General features: G+C 39.6%; 1 protein-coding gene across 1 annotated transcript in view; it reads left to right on the forward strand.

Moving 5' to 3' along the window:
* ZMYM2 (zinc finger MYM-type containing 2) overlaps nucleotides 1-11598 on the forward strand; it is a 65981-nt gene extending 54383 nt beyond the window's left edge. The window contains exons 17-22 of the mRNA XM_062487590.1: nucleotides 960-1128; nucleotides 2047-2198; nucleotides 6158-6272; nucleotides 7403-7654; nucleotides 8026-8146; nucleotides 10793-11598. Coding sequence (XP_062343574.1) covers nucleotides 960-1128; nucleotides 2047-2198; nucleotides 6158-6272; nucleotides 7403-7654; nucleotides 8026-8146; nucleotides 10793-10985 — 1002 coding nt within the window. The 3' untranslated portion in view covers nucleotides 10986-11598. The remainder of the gene's footprint in view (nucleotides 1-959; nucleotides 1129-2046; nucleotides 2199-6157; nucleotides 6273-7402; nucleotides 7655-8025; nucleotides 8147-10792) is intronic.
* Nucleotides 11599-23188: the final 11590 nt, after the last annotated feature.

A 23188-nucleotide genomic window follows, 5' to 3' on the forward strand; every position in this document is an offset into this window, starting at 1 on the left:
TCAAGAAAAGCACAAAATTTATGTAGGAAAAAATATCTGTGTGGGGTTTTTTTAGTTCTCATACTGATTTACAGCACATTATGGCTACTCATACTTTATATCCTGTCTTTATGACATAAATTGATACATCTCAAGTAATAAAATTATTGTAGTGGTATGTCTGTTGCAGATAACTGTTGGATTTGATAAGAGTGTAATTTGTAAACTCTGGTCCTGTTTTTGCTTCACAGTGGCAGAGCTGTTGGTGTAATGTGCCACTGTGTATATACCTGCTGTATTCTTAGCAATGCTGTTTTACCTTCTACTTCGAACAAAGGTGTCTTGGTTTAATTTGATAGTAAGATGGATAAACATTGGCTTTGCCATGGTTTATAATGGGATTCATAGCATTTCCTTTATAAAAGAGTTTAATATTTTTTTTTCTTGTAATTTTTCCAGATTTTATTTTTGGTCGATCTTAGTTTAGACGTTGGATACAAATTAGCCATAGTGTTTTATTTAGAAGGAACCAAGAAATAGTTTCTTATGCCTGACACAAAGTTGAAATGGTTTTGTTCCAATAACTGCAGTAAATATTGCAGCTTTTAAAAAACCAGCCAACTTCTGCAAAAGCTTTCTAATAATAAATTGGTCTTTCTAGTATCAAATCTGGTGTCTAAGCTTTCACTGTTATCCACTGGACATTATCCACATACCCACAGCTGGGCATGTTTTAATCTGGAACCAGTGCTGGCCTTTCCATTGGTGGGTTCATTTGAGCCTACAAGTTGAGCCCGTGACTGAGATGTGTCTCATCCTTAGTTCCCCGTGCGTTAACACGACGAAATTCCGAGAGCGCGCTGGGGTTCGGTGTGCTCTTTGGCCCGCAGGTGGCTGTGCCAGGTGCTGTGCCCCTGCTGGTGGCACTGCCACCGACAGAATTAACCTCTGTTAATCTCTGTGTTGCCATCCCATGGCAGGGTGTGAAGAGGAGAGCCGTGTCGGAGTACCAGTCGCACGATGACAGCTCCGAGAACTCCGAGTGCAGCTTTCCCTTCAAGTACGCCTATGGGGTGAACGCCTGGAAGCACTGGGTAAAGTCCCGGTATTTAGATGAAGAGCTGCCAGAGTTAGAGGAACTGAAGTCAAGTAAGTATTTCCAAAATTCTGGCATCCAGATTCTGACCTGCTAGGGAGAATTGCCGTACCCCTGTGATTCTCAGCTGGAATTTTTGATAGAATCTTTCTCATGTCCTTAATGTTCCCAGCATGACTGAGATTATTTTTCCACAGAGTTACGAAACTCATGTTTTTTCTCCCTAGGTTTTCCTATTTGGTTCAAAATGCTGGATCTCACACTTCTCGTGAAAGCTAGGCAGCACCTTCTTGGCTATTCTGATTTTCTGTGATCGTTGATTTTTTTGTTTGCATTGTATTTTTCCTCATATGCTAACTCACTTCAGAGTTCACACCATTTCTGGGCTTCTAAATGGCAAGGGAGGGACATCCTCCTACTCTTTGTCCTGTAAGGAGATCTTCCTCTGAGGCTGGCATTACCTGGCTGTGGAGCTCGGGTGCAAGGTGGCCTTCACACCCCTGGAGCCGTGCTGTTCTTTCTGCAGCTCTCCTCTCTGTACACATTTGTACTGTGAGGGAAAAAGGGAATTGCTGCTACTCCTGCTGTTCTTCAGCTCCCACATGCATCTCGGCACCCTTGTGTTCTGTTCTTGGATCTTTGGAAACTGCTGTTTCCCCTGAAGGTGCCCCTCTACACCACTGGCTTCACTTTAGCATCCTGGCCTGCCTCTGTGTCATCCTGAGCTGTGCATGACAATACATTTGTTAGCAGGTGTTACTGCATTTGGTTAACTAGACTTAACTGTGGGAGCCTTGATTGTTTTAATGCAGACCTAACATTTTAACTGCTTAGTACATTTTAGTCTCTTTCATTGGTTAATGGAGAGGACATCAAGCCAGTTCTCAGTTTCCAGTCAAAAAATACCCCATCCCACCTTCACTGTGTGACAATTCTGTTGTATAATGTAGCATTTCTTCTCTATTTTACAGTAAAGTCTGTGAAATTAAAGGAAGATCTATTATCACATACTTCAGCTGAGTTAAACTATGGGCTGACACATTTTGTCAATGAAATTCGAAGGCCTAATGGAGAGAACTATGCACCTGACAGCATCTATTATCTGTGTCTTGGAATTCAGGAGGTTAGTAGAGGCTGTAGAGATGGGAAATGGAGCTGCTGATTTGACTGTAACCCATTTCAGTAGAAGAGTGGAGATAACATGGGTTTACTGGCTCGGAGCTACCCTTAATACATGGCTGTGATCAGGCTGCTGTGCAGTCACATTGTAGAAAGCTGTCTGTGTAGGAAATGAGTTTACAGACCCATCCTGAAAACTCCAACACAAATTGGTATATTGTAATAGTTTTAAGCTTCTTGCTGTGTTAAAGTAAGTAATTAATCCAGTTGAAAACTACACAGTCTTTTCAAATGCTGTGCTTCATATTGTTTGCTAAAGATGTCCAGTGTAAAAACAGAATGAAACAAGTCATGATCTCTAAGAGTTTTACTAGTTCAATTCCTTAGCATATAGAGGAAACTATGTAAATTAAGTGTCTTTTGGGTCTAATTTACTGAGTATTGCTAACTGTGGACTGGCAGGAGAGAGTGCAGGAAACTCTGCTATATTGACTGTCTTACACACAGTAATGTATGTGAAGGCAATAACCTATCACTACATAATTAGAGAAGCTGTTCCAAAGCTTATCTTTTAAGCAGGGAGGGTTGTCTTAATTTTTGCTACATAAGGCAAAACATAGGTAAAATAAGCAGTGTTCAGAGCTGACAGCACAGAAAATTTCATTCAAGTTAAAAAGCAATAAAAGATGTGTATGATGTGGAAAGCAAGCTGCTCACAGGATTTGCAGTTCTACTTAAGTTGTTCCATACTTGAGGCACAGGACTTGAATCAAGTAACAAATTTTTTAATTGAAATACGTTAAAAATAAGTAGTGCAATAGTAATTTTCCCATGTTGCAAATACGCAGAAATAAGGAGTTAGTTGTTACCTTTGCTTCATCATTGAAACTTGAGAAACAAAGATTGATTTTAGTCAGCGGCTTTTTAGTCAATATTGCTACAAGGCATGTTGCAAATTCAGGTAGCTTTCTGCTTCTGCACTTGCATGATACACTGTCTCTCTGTACCTTTCTGTTTAATTGAAAATGCTCATGTTAAGCAGGTAAACATTACACAGAGAGAAATACATGTTTATAGAAAGGAACTCAAATAATATTTTTTAAAATCTTTCTTTTGTACCTTTGACATTGTCTGTCTCATCAGTCATGAAGGCTAGTTGTGTATAAAACATCTTTTTTCCAGCTCTTCAGAACTGTAGTTTGTGTGGCAACCACAATTATCATGAGGCCTAATAGGCATACACAATGCTGGAACATTAGTGGTGCAACATGTAGTCATATTTGTGCAATTTTACTGCTTATACTTGGTGTCCAGTATTTAATTCATGCAATGTGAATAGTCCTGATTTGTTGGCTGGACTGGTAGGAAGATGTGCTGTGTTCTGATGAGTTTATATTTCACAAAGGCAGACAGCAGGTGAGGGACAGAAACATGAGCTGTGAAGGACTGCAGCCAATCATCTGTGTGCTAATGGCAAATATTTGGGGGTGTACCACCCTTCTGAAGAAACACGTTTAAGCAAACTAGTGGTATGCTAAATGCAATGTTCACAATGTACAATAAAACTCCATTCCGTTCTAGAATTTGCTTAGTCCTTTCCACCCCAACCCTGAAAGAGAAAAAATTGTCTGCTACTGCATAAAATGTATTGACTTTGTTGGACTTGGAAGGGGCTCCGAGGAGATTAAAATATGCCATTTAAGGATACAGTTGGGCCAAAGATCATTAATATTTTGCTATCTTAAAGTAAGATTCTCTTCAAAGGAAGAAAATGTAGGAACCATAGGCTAGTAAAAAAGTGCATTCCCCTTCCACCAGCATTGCTGCACTCATTGTGGCTAAATATGCACTCATCGTGGAGCTTTTCCTGATGGATAGAATGTGATTTGAGCTCAGGAGTCTTCAAGTCCTAAGTTGGTTGTTTTCTGGTTTGTTTAGTTGGGTTTTTTTTAATTTTGTAAAATAACTTTTTCCAAAAGGAAGCAGTGTAAAATCTGTTCCAGGAAACTGGTCCCTGACTCAAATGGTGCAGTTTCTCAGTTCAGGTTAATTTGCAGCTGAAATTGTTCTGCTTTCAGACAGAAGTGGTTCAATAATGGTTTTGATAACTCTGAAGTAGTGTGGCTGAAGAATATCACACTTAGAAATAAAGGCTGCTGCATGGTCAGGCAGGCATCTAGTGGAGAGAATTCATCTAGAGGAAAGTGTTAGCCTGCCGTTCTCCTTTGTTGCAACATGGCCTTCATTCTTTGTCCCTAATTGGAATTATTGGGATTTGGCTTGAGGTTTTTTTCTTGTTTTTTGTATGTCTGGTAATGGGGTTGTTAGGGCAGGCTGATAGAGTTTGGCAGTCGTTTGTCTGAAGGTCAGACTAATAAAATTGCTGTGGGCAGTGATTCAGCCTGTTCTCCTTTGCTGTGGGATCCAGAGGTGCATCCATTTCCTTCCTGTGTACTGCTGTTACAGTAGAGCTCATCTCAGCTGGGAATGGCTTGTGCTCTTCCTGCCCCTGTAGGGTTTGTAGAGCAGCAGAGCACGACATTGTGGTTTGGGAATGAAGGTTTGCAGGTTTGGGTGATAGGTTGGCATCTACCCTGCCACACAGTGTCATCCTTCTATAGGCTCTGTGGTGCTGGTGGTCCAGGGAGCTTCAGACTTCTACTGGGAATGCCAGGGTTTAGTCAATACTTAATCTGAACCAGGAAGAACCATTATTTTTAGTTGAGTTCTCACAGGCTTGTGAGCTTGTGATAGGTTCTGAACCAGTCTTCAGTCTTCATTTCCACTGCCAGCGTTCAGTGTGAACATTTAATGTGAAGCAGAAAAAAACACATGGCAGAAGAATGTTCCAGGGAATGGAGAGGCAAACACCATGAAGCTTATAGTGAGCTGTATTGCCTGGCTTAGAACTACTTTATAAAATCAAAACTGGTGTATGTAGAAACAAGCACATGTGGGGGGAATATTCTGCTTTGAGGAATTAGTTAAATGTATCATATGTAATTATCTAAATGAAAGTGTTGTTGAAAACCTGTAGGAAGTGTATTCATTAATTTTCCCTTATTATAAAATTAAGTGCAAAGATAAAGAAGCCAGGATGTACTGAACCATGATCACCTATTATAAATAAGTGTTGTGTTCAATGTGATTTCAAGCATAGGTACAGAAATAGATGCCATTTCCAAAAGCAAATGTGGTTCTTGTCTGTCACTTTTATTGTATTCACTAACAGGCATGGTCTTGGCAAAGATAACCCCGAAGTGGAAAATGTAAGAAGCCAGTCTTCCCTTTCTTAGAAATGTCTCCAGAGAGGATAATGTCAAATAGTAATAATCCTCAGCCATTAATTCTTGGTAAAAGTTCAAAAGAATTTCTGTCTGTAAGGTCAAGAGCGATAAGAAAATTAGATTGCTGAACAGGCCAGCCCCTTGCACCATTCTATCATCCTTCTTGCACTGGAGTATATTATTACCAAAAATATATTTGTGGGGTTTTTTTTCTCCCACTTTTGTGTTAAAGACAGTTTTGTCACTGTACGGAGCTCACATTTAAAAGGGCAGACTCTTACTAAATGTTGGTTGGTTTTGGGTTTTTGTTTTTGGTTTTGTTTTGTTTGTTTGGTTTTTTTTTTAAGGCCTAGGTGGAGGAAAAGGTTTGTGGTTTGGGGGTTTTTTAATGACTCCCCATTCACTAATACAATGTTGCACACAGGAAATCTTAGAGAAGAATTATAGAATAGTAGTGACTATGATTCATATCCAGTTAGAAATTCACAACATACAATTAGATTAGAAATAATTGTTGCCTGATAGATACTGGAAAAGTGGCATAGCTTTATTTTTAGATGCTTTTTTTCAGTAAAGTGCTTGCACAGTAACAAAAAAAAAAAAAAAAAAGAGTTCTCTAGTACAGGAGTTGTTCTAATCAGGAATTGTAAATACTGTGTCTCTGTCTTTCCTATAGTATTTATATAGAAGTAATCGAAAAGACAACATATTTATTGATCCAATCTACCAGACATTTGAAAAGGAATTAAATAAAATCCTTCGAAGTTGGCAGCCAAGCATACTTCCAGATGGTAATTTTCTTTTTGGTCATGTATGTCATGTTCATCTCTTAATAGTTATGTATTCTTAAGTGTGTGTGTGTATATATATATATATGTATGTATGTATGTAAGTAAGTATGTATATATCTATCTATCTATCTTATACATTGCAGTAGTAGTTGAAGAAGAATTACAGAGATGTCTTCTAAGATTTAATTTAAGACTGTACCTGTTTTTATTTATCTTGTTTCTGGCTAATCCATGTTACAAGAGTTGTTTTTGCCACTGACTGTTAAAATTGACTCTCCACCTTCAGGAGAGAAAGTTTAAAAAAGCTCTTTGACCTGTAGCTTTTATCTGAGCCAAACATTTTTTTTTTTTTTTGCCCCTTTTTTTTCCCCCAGCTGGAAGCAGGCAGGCAGGCACTGCACTATATGTAGGTAGGGCTAGCAAGTGATGTATTTTAGAATTTCTCACCTGGGTTAAAAGGACTTTCTGCTTGGGAGTCTTCTGCTCAGAAGGATCATCAGTTCATGGAGAAAGCAGATTTTTGCCAGCAGGCGACTGTTGGTGCTGAACAGCAGAATCAACTGTTCTTCCATCTTTCTCACAGTCCTCTCCTGAGTGAGGGCCTGTCCTTGCCAGACCCTTTCTTTTCTCTTCTCAATATTGGCTTTTCTCAATACAGCCCAGAGAGCCTATGTTGGGCCCTTCCTGCATCCTTTTACGGTCCACAAGTGCTTTCCAAGTGAGATATCCATTAGTAATGAGAAGGAAGAAGGTACAGTGTTTGGAGGCCTTAACTTGAGCGGAATAAAATGAATTCCAAAATATGCCTTTTATGGCCAAATTAAGGTTACTCCATTGAACATTAATTTCTGTGAAATAGCATGAGAGAGCTGCATGTCAGCAATGCTGTTGTAACTGAAACAGATATGTGTTCTCTCTGAAATTGCCTGTACTGATATTTCCCATTGAGTGTCTCTAACAGGTGGGTTTGGGGAGTGTGGACATATAAATAAATATAAATAAGTTTATCAGCAGCTTCTGTCATGATTATTTTGTTATATTTCACAGTTAAAAAAACCCCTGTGTTTTTTCCACTTTGACAGTTCATGGGCTAATACATTGTATTTTCTCTACTATTCTTTTTTACTAAGGATCAATATTCTCTCGAGTTGAAGAAGATTACCTTTGGAGGATTAAACAGCTAGGATCACATTCACCTGTTGCTCTTTTGAATACTCTGTTCTACTTTAACACTAAATATTTTGGCCTGAAAACAGTGGAGCAGCACTTAAGACTTTCTTTTGGCACTGTTTTTAGACAGTGGAAGAAAAATCCTCTAACAATGGAAAGCAAAGCTTGTCTTCGATATCAAGTGTCTTCCCTCTGCAGAGCTGATAATGAAGGTACTATGGCAGTTCAAAATTAGTATTGCAGCAGCATCCACATGGCACTGATGAGGGACATCTGGGCACCTGGCCAGGAGCCAGAGCTCTGCCTTTGCATACGAAGTCTACCAGCTCTCAGCTCCCAGAACTCTAATTGGAGTGTGTGGTCTTTGGGGTCTGCAGGGTCTCTGAGTTAATTTGAGCCCACTGGTCTCCATGTGAAACGCTGTGACTTTGCTGTGGCTGGGGGTGGCATTTCCAGTTTGCAGATTTGCACAGTTGTGGTGACTGCCTCGTGGTACTTGGTGGGCTGCTTATGGGAAATTTGGCTGAAAAATGTAAAATAACTTGAAGTTATAGCTTAGGTGTTGTTGATTTTCTTCTTAAAGATAAAATTACTACTGGAAAAAGGAAACATGAAGATGATGTGCCAGTATTTGAACAAATTGAAAACACATCTGATCCAGCTAGATGCCCTGTGAAAATGTTTGAGTGCTATCTGTCTAAAAGGTAAGTGTGATACAGGGTAATACAGCCAGGATCTAGAGTAAACCAGGTCCAGAAAGGAACTGTTTTGCTGCAACATGAAATGTGCTCAAGCAAAGGAAGTGGACTGAAATATTTTGAAAAATGCCTGAATGAAGGTATTGAAATCTCCAGTTCTTTATCTAGACAAGATGGGCATAAAATCTGGGAGCAGTGTAGTACTTCAGTGTTAATTGTTAAGAGTTCCATCTGGGAATGACAATACAATTCAATTTTCTTACCTGGGAATACCAAGTATCTCTGCAGAGAATTGCCAGCAAGGCGTCTGCTGAGATTTGCTGCTGAGGGTTTTGTTTTTGAGGTCCCCATCTCTTCACTAAGAATTGGATTGAGACAGCAGATTTGCTTCATTATAAGTTATCAGGCATCTGAAATGTAGATGCTTTTGAGGTACCCAGTGTGGAAGAATGTTTGAAATATTCTGTAGTAGGAAAACTACTACTGGCAGTAACCCAGTATTTAGAAATCTCTTGTTTCCTTCCAATCACCACAATTAATTGTGCAGGAAGGAAGCAAAAATTATTACATTAAAAAAAAGCTTAAGCAACTCTTAAAAAAATTAATTTACAAGCTAAGTGTTTTGAAAGCTTGAAAACAAGATTTCTTGGAAAGTACTTTTCCTTAATTGTAACAGCTATTCAAGTGACTGATTTTAATGTAGATTTTGTGTAACTCTAAGGGAAATGTGGGCAAGTGATACCAAAGAAGTAAAATCACCTTGTATATACAACACAATAAATTAAGTATGAGACTCAACGTGTGTTAGAGGTACAGGCTCACACACAACATCAGCAGAATTACAAGCATGTGATGTTGCACAGAGAAGCAAGTGAAGAGTAGCTTGTGGTCTGTTAGTGCAGCTGCCTATTTTTCATTAACTCAGCTGGTCCTGGGTGTTGCAGGGGGATTTTGCCTTCTCTTTCTCTACTTTCATGATTTGGAGAGGATTTGTCGTTCAAAAGTCAAAGTTGGATTTTTGGACTGAGTTAAGCAGTCACTGAGGGAGAGACCAGATAGGGCTTTTTTCTTTAGGAGGAACATCTCAACTTTGGGGAAAAGAAAGCTCTTAAACCCATTTGGAGCATCAGTTGTGATGTGGCTTCAAGCCATGCTGTCTTGCAGATGCTGGTCACCATTGTTAACTAAAGCAGAAGACTGTTTCTCCTGGTTCTGCTTCTAATTTTGTTGAAATAATTTTAATGGAATACTTAATACTGTAAAACTATTGTAAAATATTAGGTAATGCCAGCTGTTTGACATATACTTGGCAACCAATGAAGAGCTGTAGCTGAAATGTCAGGATACTTTCATTCACAGCTATGAAACACTATATTGTTGTCTCATTGTGGTCTCAAACTGCAGATGGGGGGGTTTTAGGTTGGACATTAGGGAGGAATTTCTCCACAAAAGGGGTGATTTGACAATGAATGGGCTACCCACAGAGATGGTGGAGTCACCATCCCTAGAGGTGTTTAAGGAAAGACTGATGTGGCACTCTGTGCCATAGTCTGGTTGACGTGGCAGTGTTGGGCCACAGGTTGGACTTGATGGTCCCAGAAGTCTCTTCCAACCTAACTGATACCATGATTCTGTGATTGCTTGTTCCTATAAAAATACTGTTGTTTCAAGAAAGTAGGCAGGCGGTTAAAATATCTAAATTATTAGACTACTTTAAACAGCTGTATTTTACTTCTTATCTGACTCTTAATCTGATTTACATGAGAGCAAAACAATCCAGCAATCACCCCAGCAGGTGAAGAGCAACACCTGAACTCTTATCAACCAATTTGGGAAGGTGAGCCGGTAAAAACCCTTATTTTTACTGAAGGAACAGGAAATAGAGTTGACTCCTGAAGTCCTCAGTATTGGTGAAGGAGGGAGCTTGAGTGATAACTCGCTCATCCAAAACTGAAAATTCTCTTCTGAGACTTGCCTAAATGGATGAACTGCTAGAATTTCCTGAAAGGACTCTTCTTTAGTGTCTTAGAGGATGTTTCTGAGCTGCATCTAATCCCATAACACAGGGTATTATACCCATAATACAGGGTAAGCAATTAAGGGATTAAGATTGATTAACAACCAACCTTTTAAATAAAATAGGAGGAGGAGGGATTTTAGCTGCTTACATTTCTGTGTGTCTCAGAACTACCATCCTTGACTTTCCAAGGGAACCCTAGGCTCTACATTCAGAGGTAGCCGCATCAGCCAATGATTAATTATTGTGTGAGCAATTATTCATGTAATTGGTGTTGTGATTAGTGTTGGGCCTCTTTGCAAAGCATGGAAGATACTTTCAGCTTTAGCCAAGACCTAGATCTGCAGGTTTTTGAAGAGTCTATGGTGTCTTGCATGCTTGTTCAGTCCCAGGCATCTGAGATTCTGAGGATGTGGGACTGGCTGGGTTTGGGCCAGACCTGTCACAGCTCCTTCTGTCAACAAGACCACAATTCTCCACATTATTCTTTTTGCTTTGGTTGGTTTGGGTTTTTTTTTTTGTTAACTTGCCTAGGTACAGTTAGAATTCTGTTTGTGCAAGATTTTGGAACTGCTAACATGCTGTCTTGTCCTGTGAGGCTGTGTTTCTAACCCCCTGTGCTTTGCTCCTTGTAGCCCACAGAATCTGAACCAGAGGACAGACATGTTCTATCTGCAGCCTGAGTGCTCAGTGTCAGCAGAGAGCCCCATCTGGTACACTGCCACTTCCCTGGACCGCAACACTTTGGAAAATATGCTCGTACGGGTTCTTTTAGTAAAAGATATTTATGATAAAGACAATTATGAACTGGATGAAGACATAGATTAAAACAAACTTCCAAAAACTGTCAAGACAACAAACAGCATTAGATATAGTCATGCTGCTAGACCTTTACTATGGAAAACATTTCAAGTTTACCCTTTGTTTTATGAGTTTTGTAGCAGTGTGTGCCCTCACCTGGGTATTACCATGTAAATAGTTTGTGAGTGAAAGTCTCCATTATTCTGCCTAGTGGTTTTAGGATACATAACAAACACATTTCAGATTCTTTTTTTATTATTTATTTGATTAGGTATGTTTGTAACTTTTTACATTGCAAAATATGAATGAGAATGTGCCATGTGTAATTTTTTTCCCCTTGTAGTAAAATACATCCATGTTGCACAACTCTGCTGTTGGAAGCTCCCTTGGAGGAAGCTCTTTTAATGGCTTCTTAAACCAGATGGTTGTGTTTGGGTAGCACTACTAAAGTTTAGAACTTGCTGTGTCTTTCAGAATTTTTAAATAAATTGTAAACTAATAGGTTTTTTACTTCTTAGTTACTGAAGCCTTATAAGGTTATGTAGAGAGATTCCATCTTATGTACCAAAAATAGACAAGAGAATGCTGTCAATATTGGTGTACTGTAATGTGAATCTATTCTGGTGAAAACACTTTTTTGTTGCCCTTATTAAAACCTTAGTGTCCTTTCGTTATTTGTGACTCTCTCTCAATTGCCCCTACAAATAAAGTATATATGTAAAAATAAATGAATATAAGTTTAGAGCATGTGGTCATCAAGACATGTATTTTGTAAAGAGATAAACTAAAACCAAAAGCCCCTCAAAAATAAAAGGGGGGGGGAAAGACAAAGGAAAGAAAAAGGAAAAAAAAAAGATGTCTGATGACAATGCTGTATAATCCTGTTTTCTTTTTTACTTTTCCAATTGTAAATGCCAGTACCTCAAATTAACGTAAATTTGTCCTTTGTAGCCTTATAGAAAGGGGTTCCATGCCATATTACATGAAGTAATATGGTATGCTAAATTTTTAACTTCTGTTCGTCCTTGCATTGCTGTATTTAAATACAGTCAATACTTGACTATGGGTGGGAAGATCCTTTTAACTAATGCCTCCATTCAAAAGCCATATGAGATGTGAAGTTGCAACAAGTTGAAAGATAATTTTTCTTGAAGAAAAACCTTTCATTTGTTCTATATCCTTTCCTTGTGCTTACTTTACTTAAGTAGTCTGATTTCCAGATACATGTTTAACTGCTCAAGTTTTGTTACTTGCTCTTATTTAACTGATGCAAACAATATGGTGATTCAAGCAATGGTTTTGCTGTTGTACTGAAAAAAATGTAGTAGAATATTCTACTATATAGTACTCATAAGCTTAAGTCTCTCCTAAATGGCACTAATAATCTGTTGAGAAGAATCATATACTAAAGGGGAAACTTTCTGTGTATATATATTACTACCTGAGGATTTATTTCTTGCAAGGGCTGCATGGCTTTTCCATTTTCCTTGGCTTAAAAGAATGCACATAAGGATGCATCTTTCTATATAGATAAATAAAGCTTCAGTTGCTTTGTTTGTTAAACAAGTTTATTTAAATTTCTGCTATTCTGGTGTGTCTGTGAGTATGTATTAATTTTAGATAGACCACTATTTCAACTGGAGATGGAAATGTACATGTTTAATTTTTCATTTCTTTCTGGTGGCATTACCCTTCCTGTGAAATCAAAAAATACAGCACAGCACCATTGAGTAGATCACCAAGAGCTTCAATGCACCTTTCCCTTTGTGAGTGAATGCTTAAGAATTTAGTTCATTAACACTTGTTCTTTTCAAACAGCAATCATATAATATGCCCATGATATGTAAAAGAGATTAAATCAGGAATTGTAGTCATTGTTTTGTTCTGGTCTCTCCAGCTTTTTTAATACCTGACTTGACTATAAGTTAAATTTACATATGGGGATCATTACTAATTACCTGTGGGAAATGAAATTTGAAATATTTCATTTAAACATAACCTGAAATGTTTTGATAAATAGCAGTAAGGATCACTTGCAGTCTCTACTCTATAATTCAGACTTTGGAGGCTTCAGCAGAGGCTTCAATTGCTCTGTGATTATAGCAGTGTTTAATCACAGGCACACTTTTTTAAAACTACAAACCTTTAATGGGAAGCTGAAAGTTAAGTATATGTGTTGAGTGTTTTGTCTTAAGCAAGAGTTTTAAATTCTTGTTCTCAAAATCAGATTACAGCTATTTCTTAAATAGTAAGGGCAGTCTTTAGTATGGCATGTTGAACAATCTGTAGGCATTTTCAGCACCTAGAGGAAATAATTAACGCATCTTAAATTTTATCAGAAACCACATTATTGTTGTAAATTCCTTCCATTTTCTACCCAAGTTTCATCCGCAGTCAGTAAAAATACCCAGGTTGGGTTTTGAAATAGGCATTTTTACATATAGATCCATGTTGGAAATACAAAGGCAGTTGTCAGGAAAATAACTTTTCTTCCAGGAGATGGAGCTATTCCATCATCAGCAATAATGTTTTTTGAGTGGTTCATGTGTTCAGATTGAAAGTTGTAAACTGCAGAGATATTGCAGTCAAGTCTGCATTATGGTTCGATGTATGCGTTTTATCCCTAAATTTGAATGGTGATGCAAAATGCAATAAAATACCTTAGTTCTGAAAAAAATAAAGATATGCAATTTTATAATAATTAGGAGTTCAGGGCAAATTATTTTTTTTATTATTTTTTGCTTTGGCAGAACTTCAGCAGCTGGAGTAGAATAAGGTTGATGTCAAGGAATTATATGCTGTGCAGGACAAAAATACAATGCTCTGTTCTGCACAGGCACACAGCTTTCAGGTAGTGATGTGTCTAAGAAACCTGCCCTTACTTTCCTCCTTAAGAGGGTGTGAAGTGGCACCCTGGCTGTTGAGGGCATCCCTGTGAGCTCTGACAGATTACCTGAGAAGTGCAGCATGGGGACTACACCACTGTCCACACACAGCCCTGCACTCCAGTCCTGGCCAGGTTTTCTTAACTTCTCCAATTGTGCCAACGTGTGCTCTGCATCTCCTTACTGTCAGATCAAGTTTTGAACAATTCCCAAGTGAAGTAGAGGCCTTAAGACACTAAGAAAGTTAGCAGCAGTAAGAAAAGTACATAGAAAATATAATTCAGTGTAAGAAACGGTGAAAAATTCATGCTCTTTTCAGAAAATAAATTTACTTTGTGAGTCATCTTTTTTATCTGTGACTGTGTTTGGTCCATGAGAATAATACAGCCTTTTGTAATTAGGGAACTAAGCATTAATTACAGTGGCTGGCTTTTACTGAGCAAAAGGGTGTAGTTGTGAAATAATTTCACTGTGTACAGTATTAATTACCTTTAAAGTACTCACAGTGGGACTCTACAGCGCAGCAAAATTTTTTTCTTAGTGTCTGTGACTGTCCTATGAGAGACCATATAAATAGGTGGGGAAAACAGGAGAGCTGGTCTATAAACCTTGCAGTCCCACAAGGAGGTAGTATGTGAGATGGAAGAGAAAAAGGCATGAGTAGTGGTAGGAACTCAATCCCATACCCATTTTTGCTCACCTTTTTTATTATATAGGAAGGGTTTTTTCTGTTCCATTTTCCAATTTTGTCTGTTACTGTTAGGAACGGCAGTTAAATATTTTAATTTCCTTTTTTTTGGAACATCCACTCTGCAGTTCATTGCGCTCATGTTGTGCATTATATGATACACAGTATGTGCAGGACTGAGCATGTTGCAGAGTAGGTGGAGTGGGAGTTCAAGTTACTGAGATGTAAAAGGGTGTTTGGCCATCACAGGTGAAATGAGTCTCTGGGTTATAATGCCAAAGGCTAATGGTGCTTTGAAAGCATTGGCATTTGAGCTGTCCTTTGTTTAGGGTTAGAACTAAACCATAGGGTTTGTGAGTGTGGCCTGCTGTCCCCAGGGGCTTGGTTATGTGTGGCAATTTCCCATTTCTCAAGTGAGAAGTAAAGCTTTCCTCTGGCAGCTTTAAGGTCTCTTCCAACCTAGTCATTCTGTGATTCTGTGAATTTGAAGTGTTGAAACCCAAAAGCCTCAGCACACGAGCCACAGCACTTGGGACCAGCATGTGATGGGGCACATGCTTTGAAACTCAGGCTGGTGTGTGTGTCTGTGACACTGGGAAACAGGACAGAAAAGGATGACTGTGTCCACTTTGAACAACTACCAGAGTTTAACAGTTGCAGGTTTAATACCTACTTTCTGAGCTTTTGACACCTGTTACAACTTCCAGCACAGCCTGGCTCAAAGCTTTTCAGCTAGCAATTGCTGCATGCATGGTGGATGCAGAAAAGAGGTATGTATTTAAAAGGCTTTAGCCTGGCGAGTTTTATTTTCAGGAAATTGGTGTGTTGGTGTTTCCAAATACATATATCTGGAAAATTGTTTCCTCACCCAAGAACTGGAATAAAGCTACTGTAACAGTAGTAATACTATTACAGTAGTAATACTGATTACTAATAACAGTCATGCATGACACATTTCCCAGTGTATAATTTTGAGTAGGGAAGGATGCAGTTAACTGTCTGTATTTTGTCCCAGGTACTGGTGGGGTATTGCAGCACTTCTACTGGTTTACTTGTTGTTTCATGACTAGTTTTTCTATGTCTAGTGTGCTCTCCTCCCACATACCCTCCCCCTTTATTTGTGGTTGGTTTAGTTTTGTTTTGTTTTGTGTTGCTTGGTGTGTGAAATGAAAGAAGGAAATCTTTGAAGATAACAGAGTTCTTAGAAAAATCCTTCAAGGACACCATCAGCCATTTCCTCTGTTGCTGGCAGGAGGATGTGAGAGGTGGCTACTAGCCAGGAGCCATAGAGTAGCCCTCTTGTTTGTCATAGCTAGGAAGAGCTATGACATGAGTGCCCAGACTGCTGCTCCCCTCATGAAGCATGGTTTTACCCAGGCAAACCGGTGTCAGTGCCAGTCCTGGAAACACTTTGGAGCAGAGCAATTTCTGCAGATGTTCACAAAAAGCAAATAAAGAAAATTAGACGATCAAGCTCAACTTTGATTTCTTACTCAACTACTTTTTCAAATTCTAGCAATGTGAGAATGAATGAGACATGATCTGAGTTTTGCTTTCTCAGAAATGTGGCATTTCCTGGAGAGGTGGTGTGTGGCACTTGGTGAGGGCCATTTCTGGCTGCTACCCTGCCTTGGGGCAGGGGACAATGTCAAGGCAGCAGCAAAGCTGCAGTTTTCCTTCCTGATGTGACAGCTGAAAGCTTCCTAGAATTGTTTCCCAAGTTTAAATCTACTGCCTTGGCGCAGAATTACTGAGAGTTTGACAGAAGTGCAGATACTGAAAACTTGTGTCCCTCTGTCACTGGGTGCCTACAGCTGTGCAGGAGGTGAAAGCTTTGGAATGTAAAGCCCATGGATGCCAAGCAAGTGAGATGACAGTAGTTTGGACTTGAGAGGTCTGGAAAGAACAAAACCTAATATTAAACCAGCTCCTCCTTTGAGTTATGCCTGTTCCTGGGTTTCAGTTTGTGTATTAAAAAAAAATAAAAGTTTTGATGACTAGGTCTTCCCCCAAGCTGGAGCAGGCTCCTTTGGTTTCTCTCAGAAGAGCTCCTCAAGGATGGGTCTTCTGCACAATACAAGGAGCATCTTCTTCCTTTCTTTATGTATTTGTTGATTTATTTATTGAAATAATTGTTCTTGGTTCACAGTCACAGGAGAGGGAAGTTTCAAAGCATTAGTGGGTTGTGTGATGTACGATGTGCTTAGGTACTTGTAAGTACCTACTCTATTTTGTCTTTATACTAAAATTCTGGTTCATAAAACATGAAACCTTTATGTCCTTTTAGGCAAAGGGACATCCTTGTCATCTGTGTAATTTGAACTGCTGATGTTTCATTTGTGCCAAAACACTGGAAGTGCTTTACTGGTTTAAAATACAAAGAATTCTTTTATTTCTTAGTATGTTAGCTGAGTAAGTCATGAAGATTACTTCCAGTCGTGAAGGTTATTTCTGCTTTCAGCATGCATTATACAAGGCAATATGTGTAGTTTTTGCATTTCTAGTCTTTAATTAACATTTTTTAAAATACCCTACTTGGAACTGAAGAGAGAGCTTTTCAGCTCAGGATAAAGTTGTGTCACTAAGACAAAGGCAGGGGCTCATCGCCATTGCAAAATCATCAGTTTCCCTCCTCATTATATCTTAAAATATTTTCTGGTTTTCTTTTTCCAGCCCCATATGTGAGACCCACATTAGTATGTAACAACTCTACTGTGATAATAGAAAGAATAAATACAGGAGGATTTATAATCTGATTTCTGTTAACTTAAGAAATAAAGCTTTTTTTGTTCCTTTTTTTCCCCCTTCTGATGAATTCTGGCTATATCGGTGACCAACAGAGATTGAAGATGAAAACTGTAAAACATAATAAATAAGAAAAGTTTGGAAGAGAACAGGAGGAAGAGCTGTATTTGGCCCTAATGTCAGCTGATGAAACTGAAAAGGCCTTTGAATTCTCTTCCAGTGTGTCCATTCAGTTCATGTTGGTTGGAGGATAGGAGCCCAGGCACCTTTAGCAGTGGACAGACTTGTTCATGTACATGTTCCTGTATCTTGGACAGCTACTGAAGCGGTCATCTCTGAGGATCTTCAGGCAGAAAGTATTTCTTAGAATAAAATTCCACCCAATCCCCAGAGGTGGTGTCTAACATGTATTTTGGGGTATTTTTAAAAAGCGTCCTCACCCTCAATGGAGAACATTCTCATCTCTATCACTGGTATTTTGTCAAGATACAATGTGGTTTCTTCTCCAGCTTCAGCTGGAGATCCATTAAAGTAAGGGGGCAGGAAGTTCAAAGTAACTTCTCGCATCAGCTAAATCTCTAGAACCACAGGCCAGTGGTGAGTCAAGTCTCAGTATGTTGTCAGAACAAGAGAGAATCCTGTGAAATACCAGGGCTTAGCTCAGTTGGTTAGAGAATGGTGCTAAAAATGCCAAGGTCATGTGTTTGATCCCTGTATGGGCCATTCATTTCACTATGAGTTGGACTTGATGATCCTTGTGGGTCCCTTCCAACTCAGAATATTCTGTGATTTTGAAAGTCCTTGGCTCTACAGTCAGTTCAGTAGGGAGCCAGATTTAGTGCTGCAGTTATTGAACTTACTAAGGAGATGAGCACAGCAAAGGTGTGAAAAGGATTTTCTGGGAGCAAGGCTGAACAATTTGGACTGCTTGAGCTCAGTGGGGAGAAAGTGAATAGCAAGGGATGTTAAAGCAAACTGTTGAGCAAAAGAAATAAAAATCAACAAGAAAAGCAGTACCTCCTTCACACTATTTTGTTACTGTGCAGAAATCCATTGGAATGGGATCTCAGAGAGGAGGCACATTGCTAAGTCCTCTTATGGAAGGGTGGATGTATTTTTGCATCAGAATTTGCACCATCACAGAAATGTTGTAGAGATTTTTTTTTTTTAATGCAAGAAAGCTACACTTCCTGTTTGTTTGTTTGTTTGTTTGTTTGTTTGTTTGTTTGTTTGTTTGTAACAAGTATTCTGCCTCCTTCTGCTCCTTCAGCAGCATCCTGGTACAGATTTCTGCAGGGCCGGGAGAAGCAGATGAGCAAAAACAGCCTTGGGGAAACAAGATCATCTATGAGTTTTGTGCTCTGCCTTCCCAAAGGCACAATTGTTACCAGCATAGGGAAGGAGTTAAAGGGGGAGTTGTGTCTTGCTGCTGTCATCTTCTGAGATGAAAATTACCAGGAGGAAGACTTCTCAGTGTTGTTGTCATCCTCACTGCCACCACATACTAGAGATGCACTAATGGGGGCTGCATTTGGGCTGGTGGAGGAGGTTGGGGGCTGAGGTGCTGCTGCAGATGCCAGATGTGTCTGTCCTGGGAAACACCAGCCGAGTTTAGTGTTTGCTCTTGTGTTTGGCTGTTCCTGTTCCTTCTCACTAATAGAATAATTCCCATGTCCTGCTGGAAATGTCCCACTTGCCAGGGGTGAAGCAGTGGCAGCTGCACCAGTCATGCCTGAGAACTCCTGATCTTTGTCCCTCTGGCAGAACCCTGCCAGCTCCCCGAACTGTGGTGTTCCTGGCCGACCCTAGGAGTGCATGCGAGGGACAGGGAATTTGGTATAAGCTAGCTCATTTAAATGCAGCTCTGGAAGCTCTGCTGCAATCTGTTTTTGTGTGATTCTCAACTTCCCAGGGGGAATCACCATTCAGCTTCCCAAACTCCGTGTTTTGGAAAAAGCAGGTACCAGGGAGAGTTATAGGAAACCTTTAAGGGCTGGGGTTTGCTTTTTCTTTGAGAAGGTTTTGAAGTTCAGCATTTATAGCCCATAACTTCTAGTTCATGACTGTTCCTAGAGGAATCAATAGATCCAAACTTCCTGTTTCAGGAAGGTAACCAGCACAGGAGTAAAGGCCTTTGAAACAGCTTCACTAGCTCTGGAAATTGAGACCATTGCTCTGTGAAAGGTCCTGTCATTTCTCTGTCTGTGGTTAAGAAAGGTGAAGTATTGCCTGGGTCAAAGGGGGGACTTAACCCAAGATGCCCAGCAAGGTGCCTGGTAATTGAGTGCAATGCAAGAAAACTCACTTTTTATCAGGACAATATTTCAACTTCTGAGAAATACCTTATTTAAGTATGGCAGGGAGGTCAGACACAGAAAACTGATCTTTGGATGCATCATTTTCAGCCCATGGGCAACTGGGTTTGCATCCATCTCTGGGGTCCTCAGCATAGGAAAGGCATGGACTTGTTGAAGCAAGTCCAGAGGAGAACTACAAAGATGCTCAGGGCTGGACCACTTCTCCTTTGAGGGAATACTGAGAGAACTGAGGTTGTTCAGCCTGGAGGAAAGAAGGCTCTTAAGGAGGGGCGTAAGGGGGCTTATTGGAATGATGGGAACAAATTTTTTTAGAAGTGCCTGTAGTGATTGGACAAGGGTAATGTTTTTAATTTAAGGGAGAGTAGATTCAGACTAGATATAAGGAGACATTTTTTATGATGAGGGTGGTGAAACACTGGAACAAGTTGCCCAGAGTAGATAGTTCATTGCTTAAAAGTTTCACAGTCAGGTTAGGTGGGGCTCTGAGCAACCAAATTATTCCGTGATTCTAGGATTCTAATCAGTTTCAACCACTGGGATCACGATTGTTATTGAGTTCTGAGCATGTATAACACACCTGAGACAAATCAACTTTTTTCTTTTAACAAAACATAGTACTTTCAAACTAAACATTTTGTGTAATGATTGCCTTTTCCCCCAGTGCCAAACAGTATTTCTTAAATAGAAAAATGCTACATCTCTTTTAGCCTTTTTGAGCTGTATCACCTGCTGCAGTGGTGGCTGCAGGAAAGAAGTGACAATGGCTTCCATGAGCTTTGTACATAGATCTGCACACATATTATGGTGATTCTGTTTTTCAGTTACAGTAAGAATTAAATCAGGGTTTTTTCCCTGTAAAAGGGAACATTAACACTGTTTGCTGTATACTGCTGTAGTCTCTGCCAGGTTTGACTTCCATATGTCTTGAGCTGGAAGTTTGTCTGTCATCTTCACAGGAAAAACAACATATGTCAGCAGGCAGGTAGCTTATATAATGCTACTCCATAATTTGTAGTTATTTTCATCATTATTTTTAGTAGTTCAGTGTTGTGAGTGCTGTAAAAGAATCCAGCTGGCAGTGCCAGCTGAATTAGCTGGTGATGCATGAGGGAAGGTAGACCACAGTGCAGCCATTGCATGTTTCTCACCAAGGCAAAAAAGCTTTAAAAGACAAATGATATATCAGAGCTTTTAGTAAAATATATGCTCTTCCAACAGAAGACAATTGTTTGAAGTCTTTTCCTTTCTTTTTTTTTTTTTTTGACAGATTTGGTGTTGCTGACAAGACCAGAGCCTTTTTATGCCATTGTGTGAGGTGTCTGAGACAGTCACATGGGTGCGTGCACAGCCAGTGCCCAACAAAGCCCACAGCACATCACTGACACCACACACAATGAAAGCTTGGTGTAACCACATTTTTGTCAACTCTGTGAAAACTCAGGAACATGGACAATGCAGGTCCCAGAGAGTTTCATATCAAAGTGAAATGAGATACAATAATTACATAGTGCTGTTAACAAGCAAAAGATTTCAAGAAAAAAAAAATCAGTTTCATTTGAGAATGATGTGGACAATAATTATCCAATTTCAACTCTGTTACTTTCCTGAACTTTAAGTGCTGCTGGATTCCATGCACATTGATGTGCTATAATAAAGCGGGGCAAGACAAAGCCAGTGTTAACCAGATAAATTCAAACAAAAATACATTATTAAAAAGCAGTTGGAGAGCGGTGGGAATTTTACACCGCACATTTTTCTTTCTAATTTGACAGACAAGAGAGAAATGAAGTAAGGCAGCAGAGCACTGCAGGAGGCCTGCAGCCACAGGACATGTGGGTACCTCTTGTGGAGGAGGACTGAACCAAGCAGCAATGATTTCATCATTGAATCCCTCAGCATGGAAGGAGAGGTTTTGGGAAACCAAGTCCACTTGGAGACCACTGGGTGCATGGGGATCACTCCACCTAATGTGCACACCCATCAGCCTAACAGACCAGGTTATATCCATGAAACCAGTACATATTCTCTGCATTTCTGTTACATATTCATTACATTTCCTGAATACATTCATACATGCTAATTACATCTGTAGAATATTTGGATATGAGTAGGGGGTGTCTTGAGGGTGTTTGGTGGTTGTTTGGGAGCACCCCATTCCCTAAATTTCCTTTTCATGGTTCCAGGTCTTCTAATGACTCTTTTCTCCTTAAGAGTATCTCAGGTATGTGGTCAGGTCATGATGCACTTTTCTTATCATTTTTTGCTTTGGCACACTATCTTTGTTTTCAAAACTGAGTCATCTGCCAGTACATATTAATCACTGATATAGGTAAATAAGGAAGCTCTAACTGGCACAGGACTTATTAGTCACAGATGTAGGGAGTTAATACAAAGCCACATTAATCTCTGGCATTTGTAGTAAGCACTATATGGTACAAAAGCAAGCATTAACCATGGATATAGGGATCAAACACTATTTTGCTAAAGTTAAAAGAGTTTTCCAACATCTTCCGCCAGTGCTGCATAGACTCCTCTTTAAAGAAATATAACTTGTTTGGTACCACTATCATGGAGGGTTGTTAGAGGATCATTTCTGTGTTGATAGCCATATCTCATCTGGCCATTGTCATAGCCCATATGAGCTTGAGTTTCCTAAGCTGGCCACACTGTATGGCCATACATCTTCTGTATGGCTGTGAGCAAACAAAATCAAAACCAGAAAACCAAAGTAACAAAATTCCCCTTAGTCACCTGGCTGCTACAGAGTATGAGGAGGTTGGATAGTACAGTGAGTACATCTCTCTAAGTGCTGGAAACAATCATTTAACTATTTATCTATTTAACTATTACTTTTGCTGAATAAATGCTGATTCAGTGGTAAAATAGCACCAGTGGGGGATGGATTCTGGAAGAAACAGATCTCTGTGGTAGCCAGCAAAAGGATCTGGGTTTGGTGGGCAGGTACCTTTCCCATGGGAAGGGAACCTCTGATAGCTGCAGGAATGCTCATGCTGATTCCCATACCGCTCCCTATTATTCACATGTTTCCCTATGCATGCTCCATGGCCCAGGTGTGAACAAAGTGGGGCAGCAGCTGACTGGCCAAAGTGACTGCATCCAGATAAGAGGACAGCTGAGATGAAAGAGGACAGTGAAAGCTGTGCAAAGGCAGCATATCATGAGCCACGCTGGAAGATTAAAAGAGATCCACTATAAGCCAGTCCTGAAAAATTACCTTTAGAAGACATAATGAAAAATATGTGAAACAGCATGAAAAAAGAAGTCCCTGGCATGATAACCAGTCTGTGCAAAATGAACAAAGATTTTGTTTAAATTTGAAAACCAGAGCAATGTCCCCCATGGGAGATGTAAAATACTTTGGACTGTGGAATGTCTTATGTGGTTTTTTTGTGCAAAGGAGTTTGTACACAACATTTTTGTGGGCTATGAGAGATTAGGGGAAAGCCCGAGCCTACCTTGCTTTTTCCAAGTGAAAAAGAGGCCACTAGGACAGACTGTCTCTTCATCACAGAAGAAAATACGAGCAATTGAGAGAGGAGCAGTAGACCGTGGAATAGGGTTTTAAAATGAAGA

This window comes from Cinclus cinclus, chromosome 2 (genome assembly GCF_963662255.1).
Source record: "Cinclus cinclus chromosome 2, bCinCin1.1, whole genome shotgun sequence".
In the NCBI taxonomy this organism is placed as follows: Eukaryota; Metazoa; Chordata; class Aves; order Passeriformes; family Cinclidae; genus Cinclus; species Cinclus cinclus.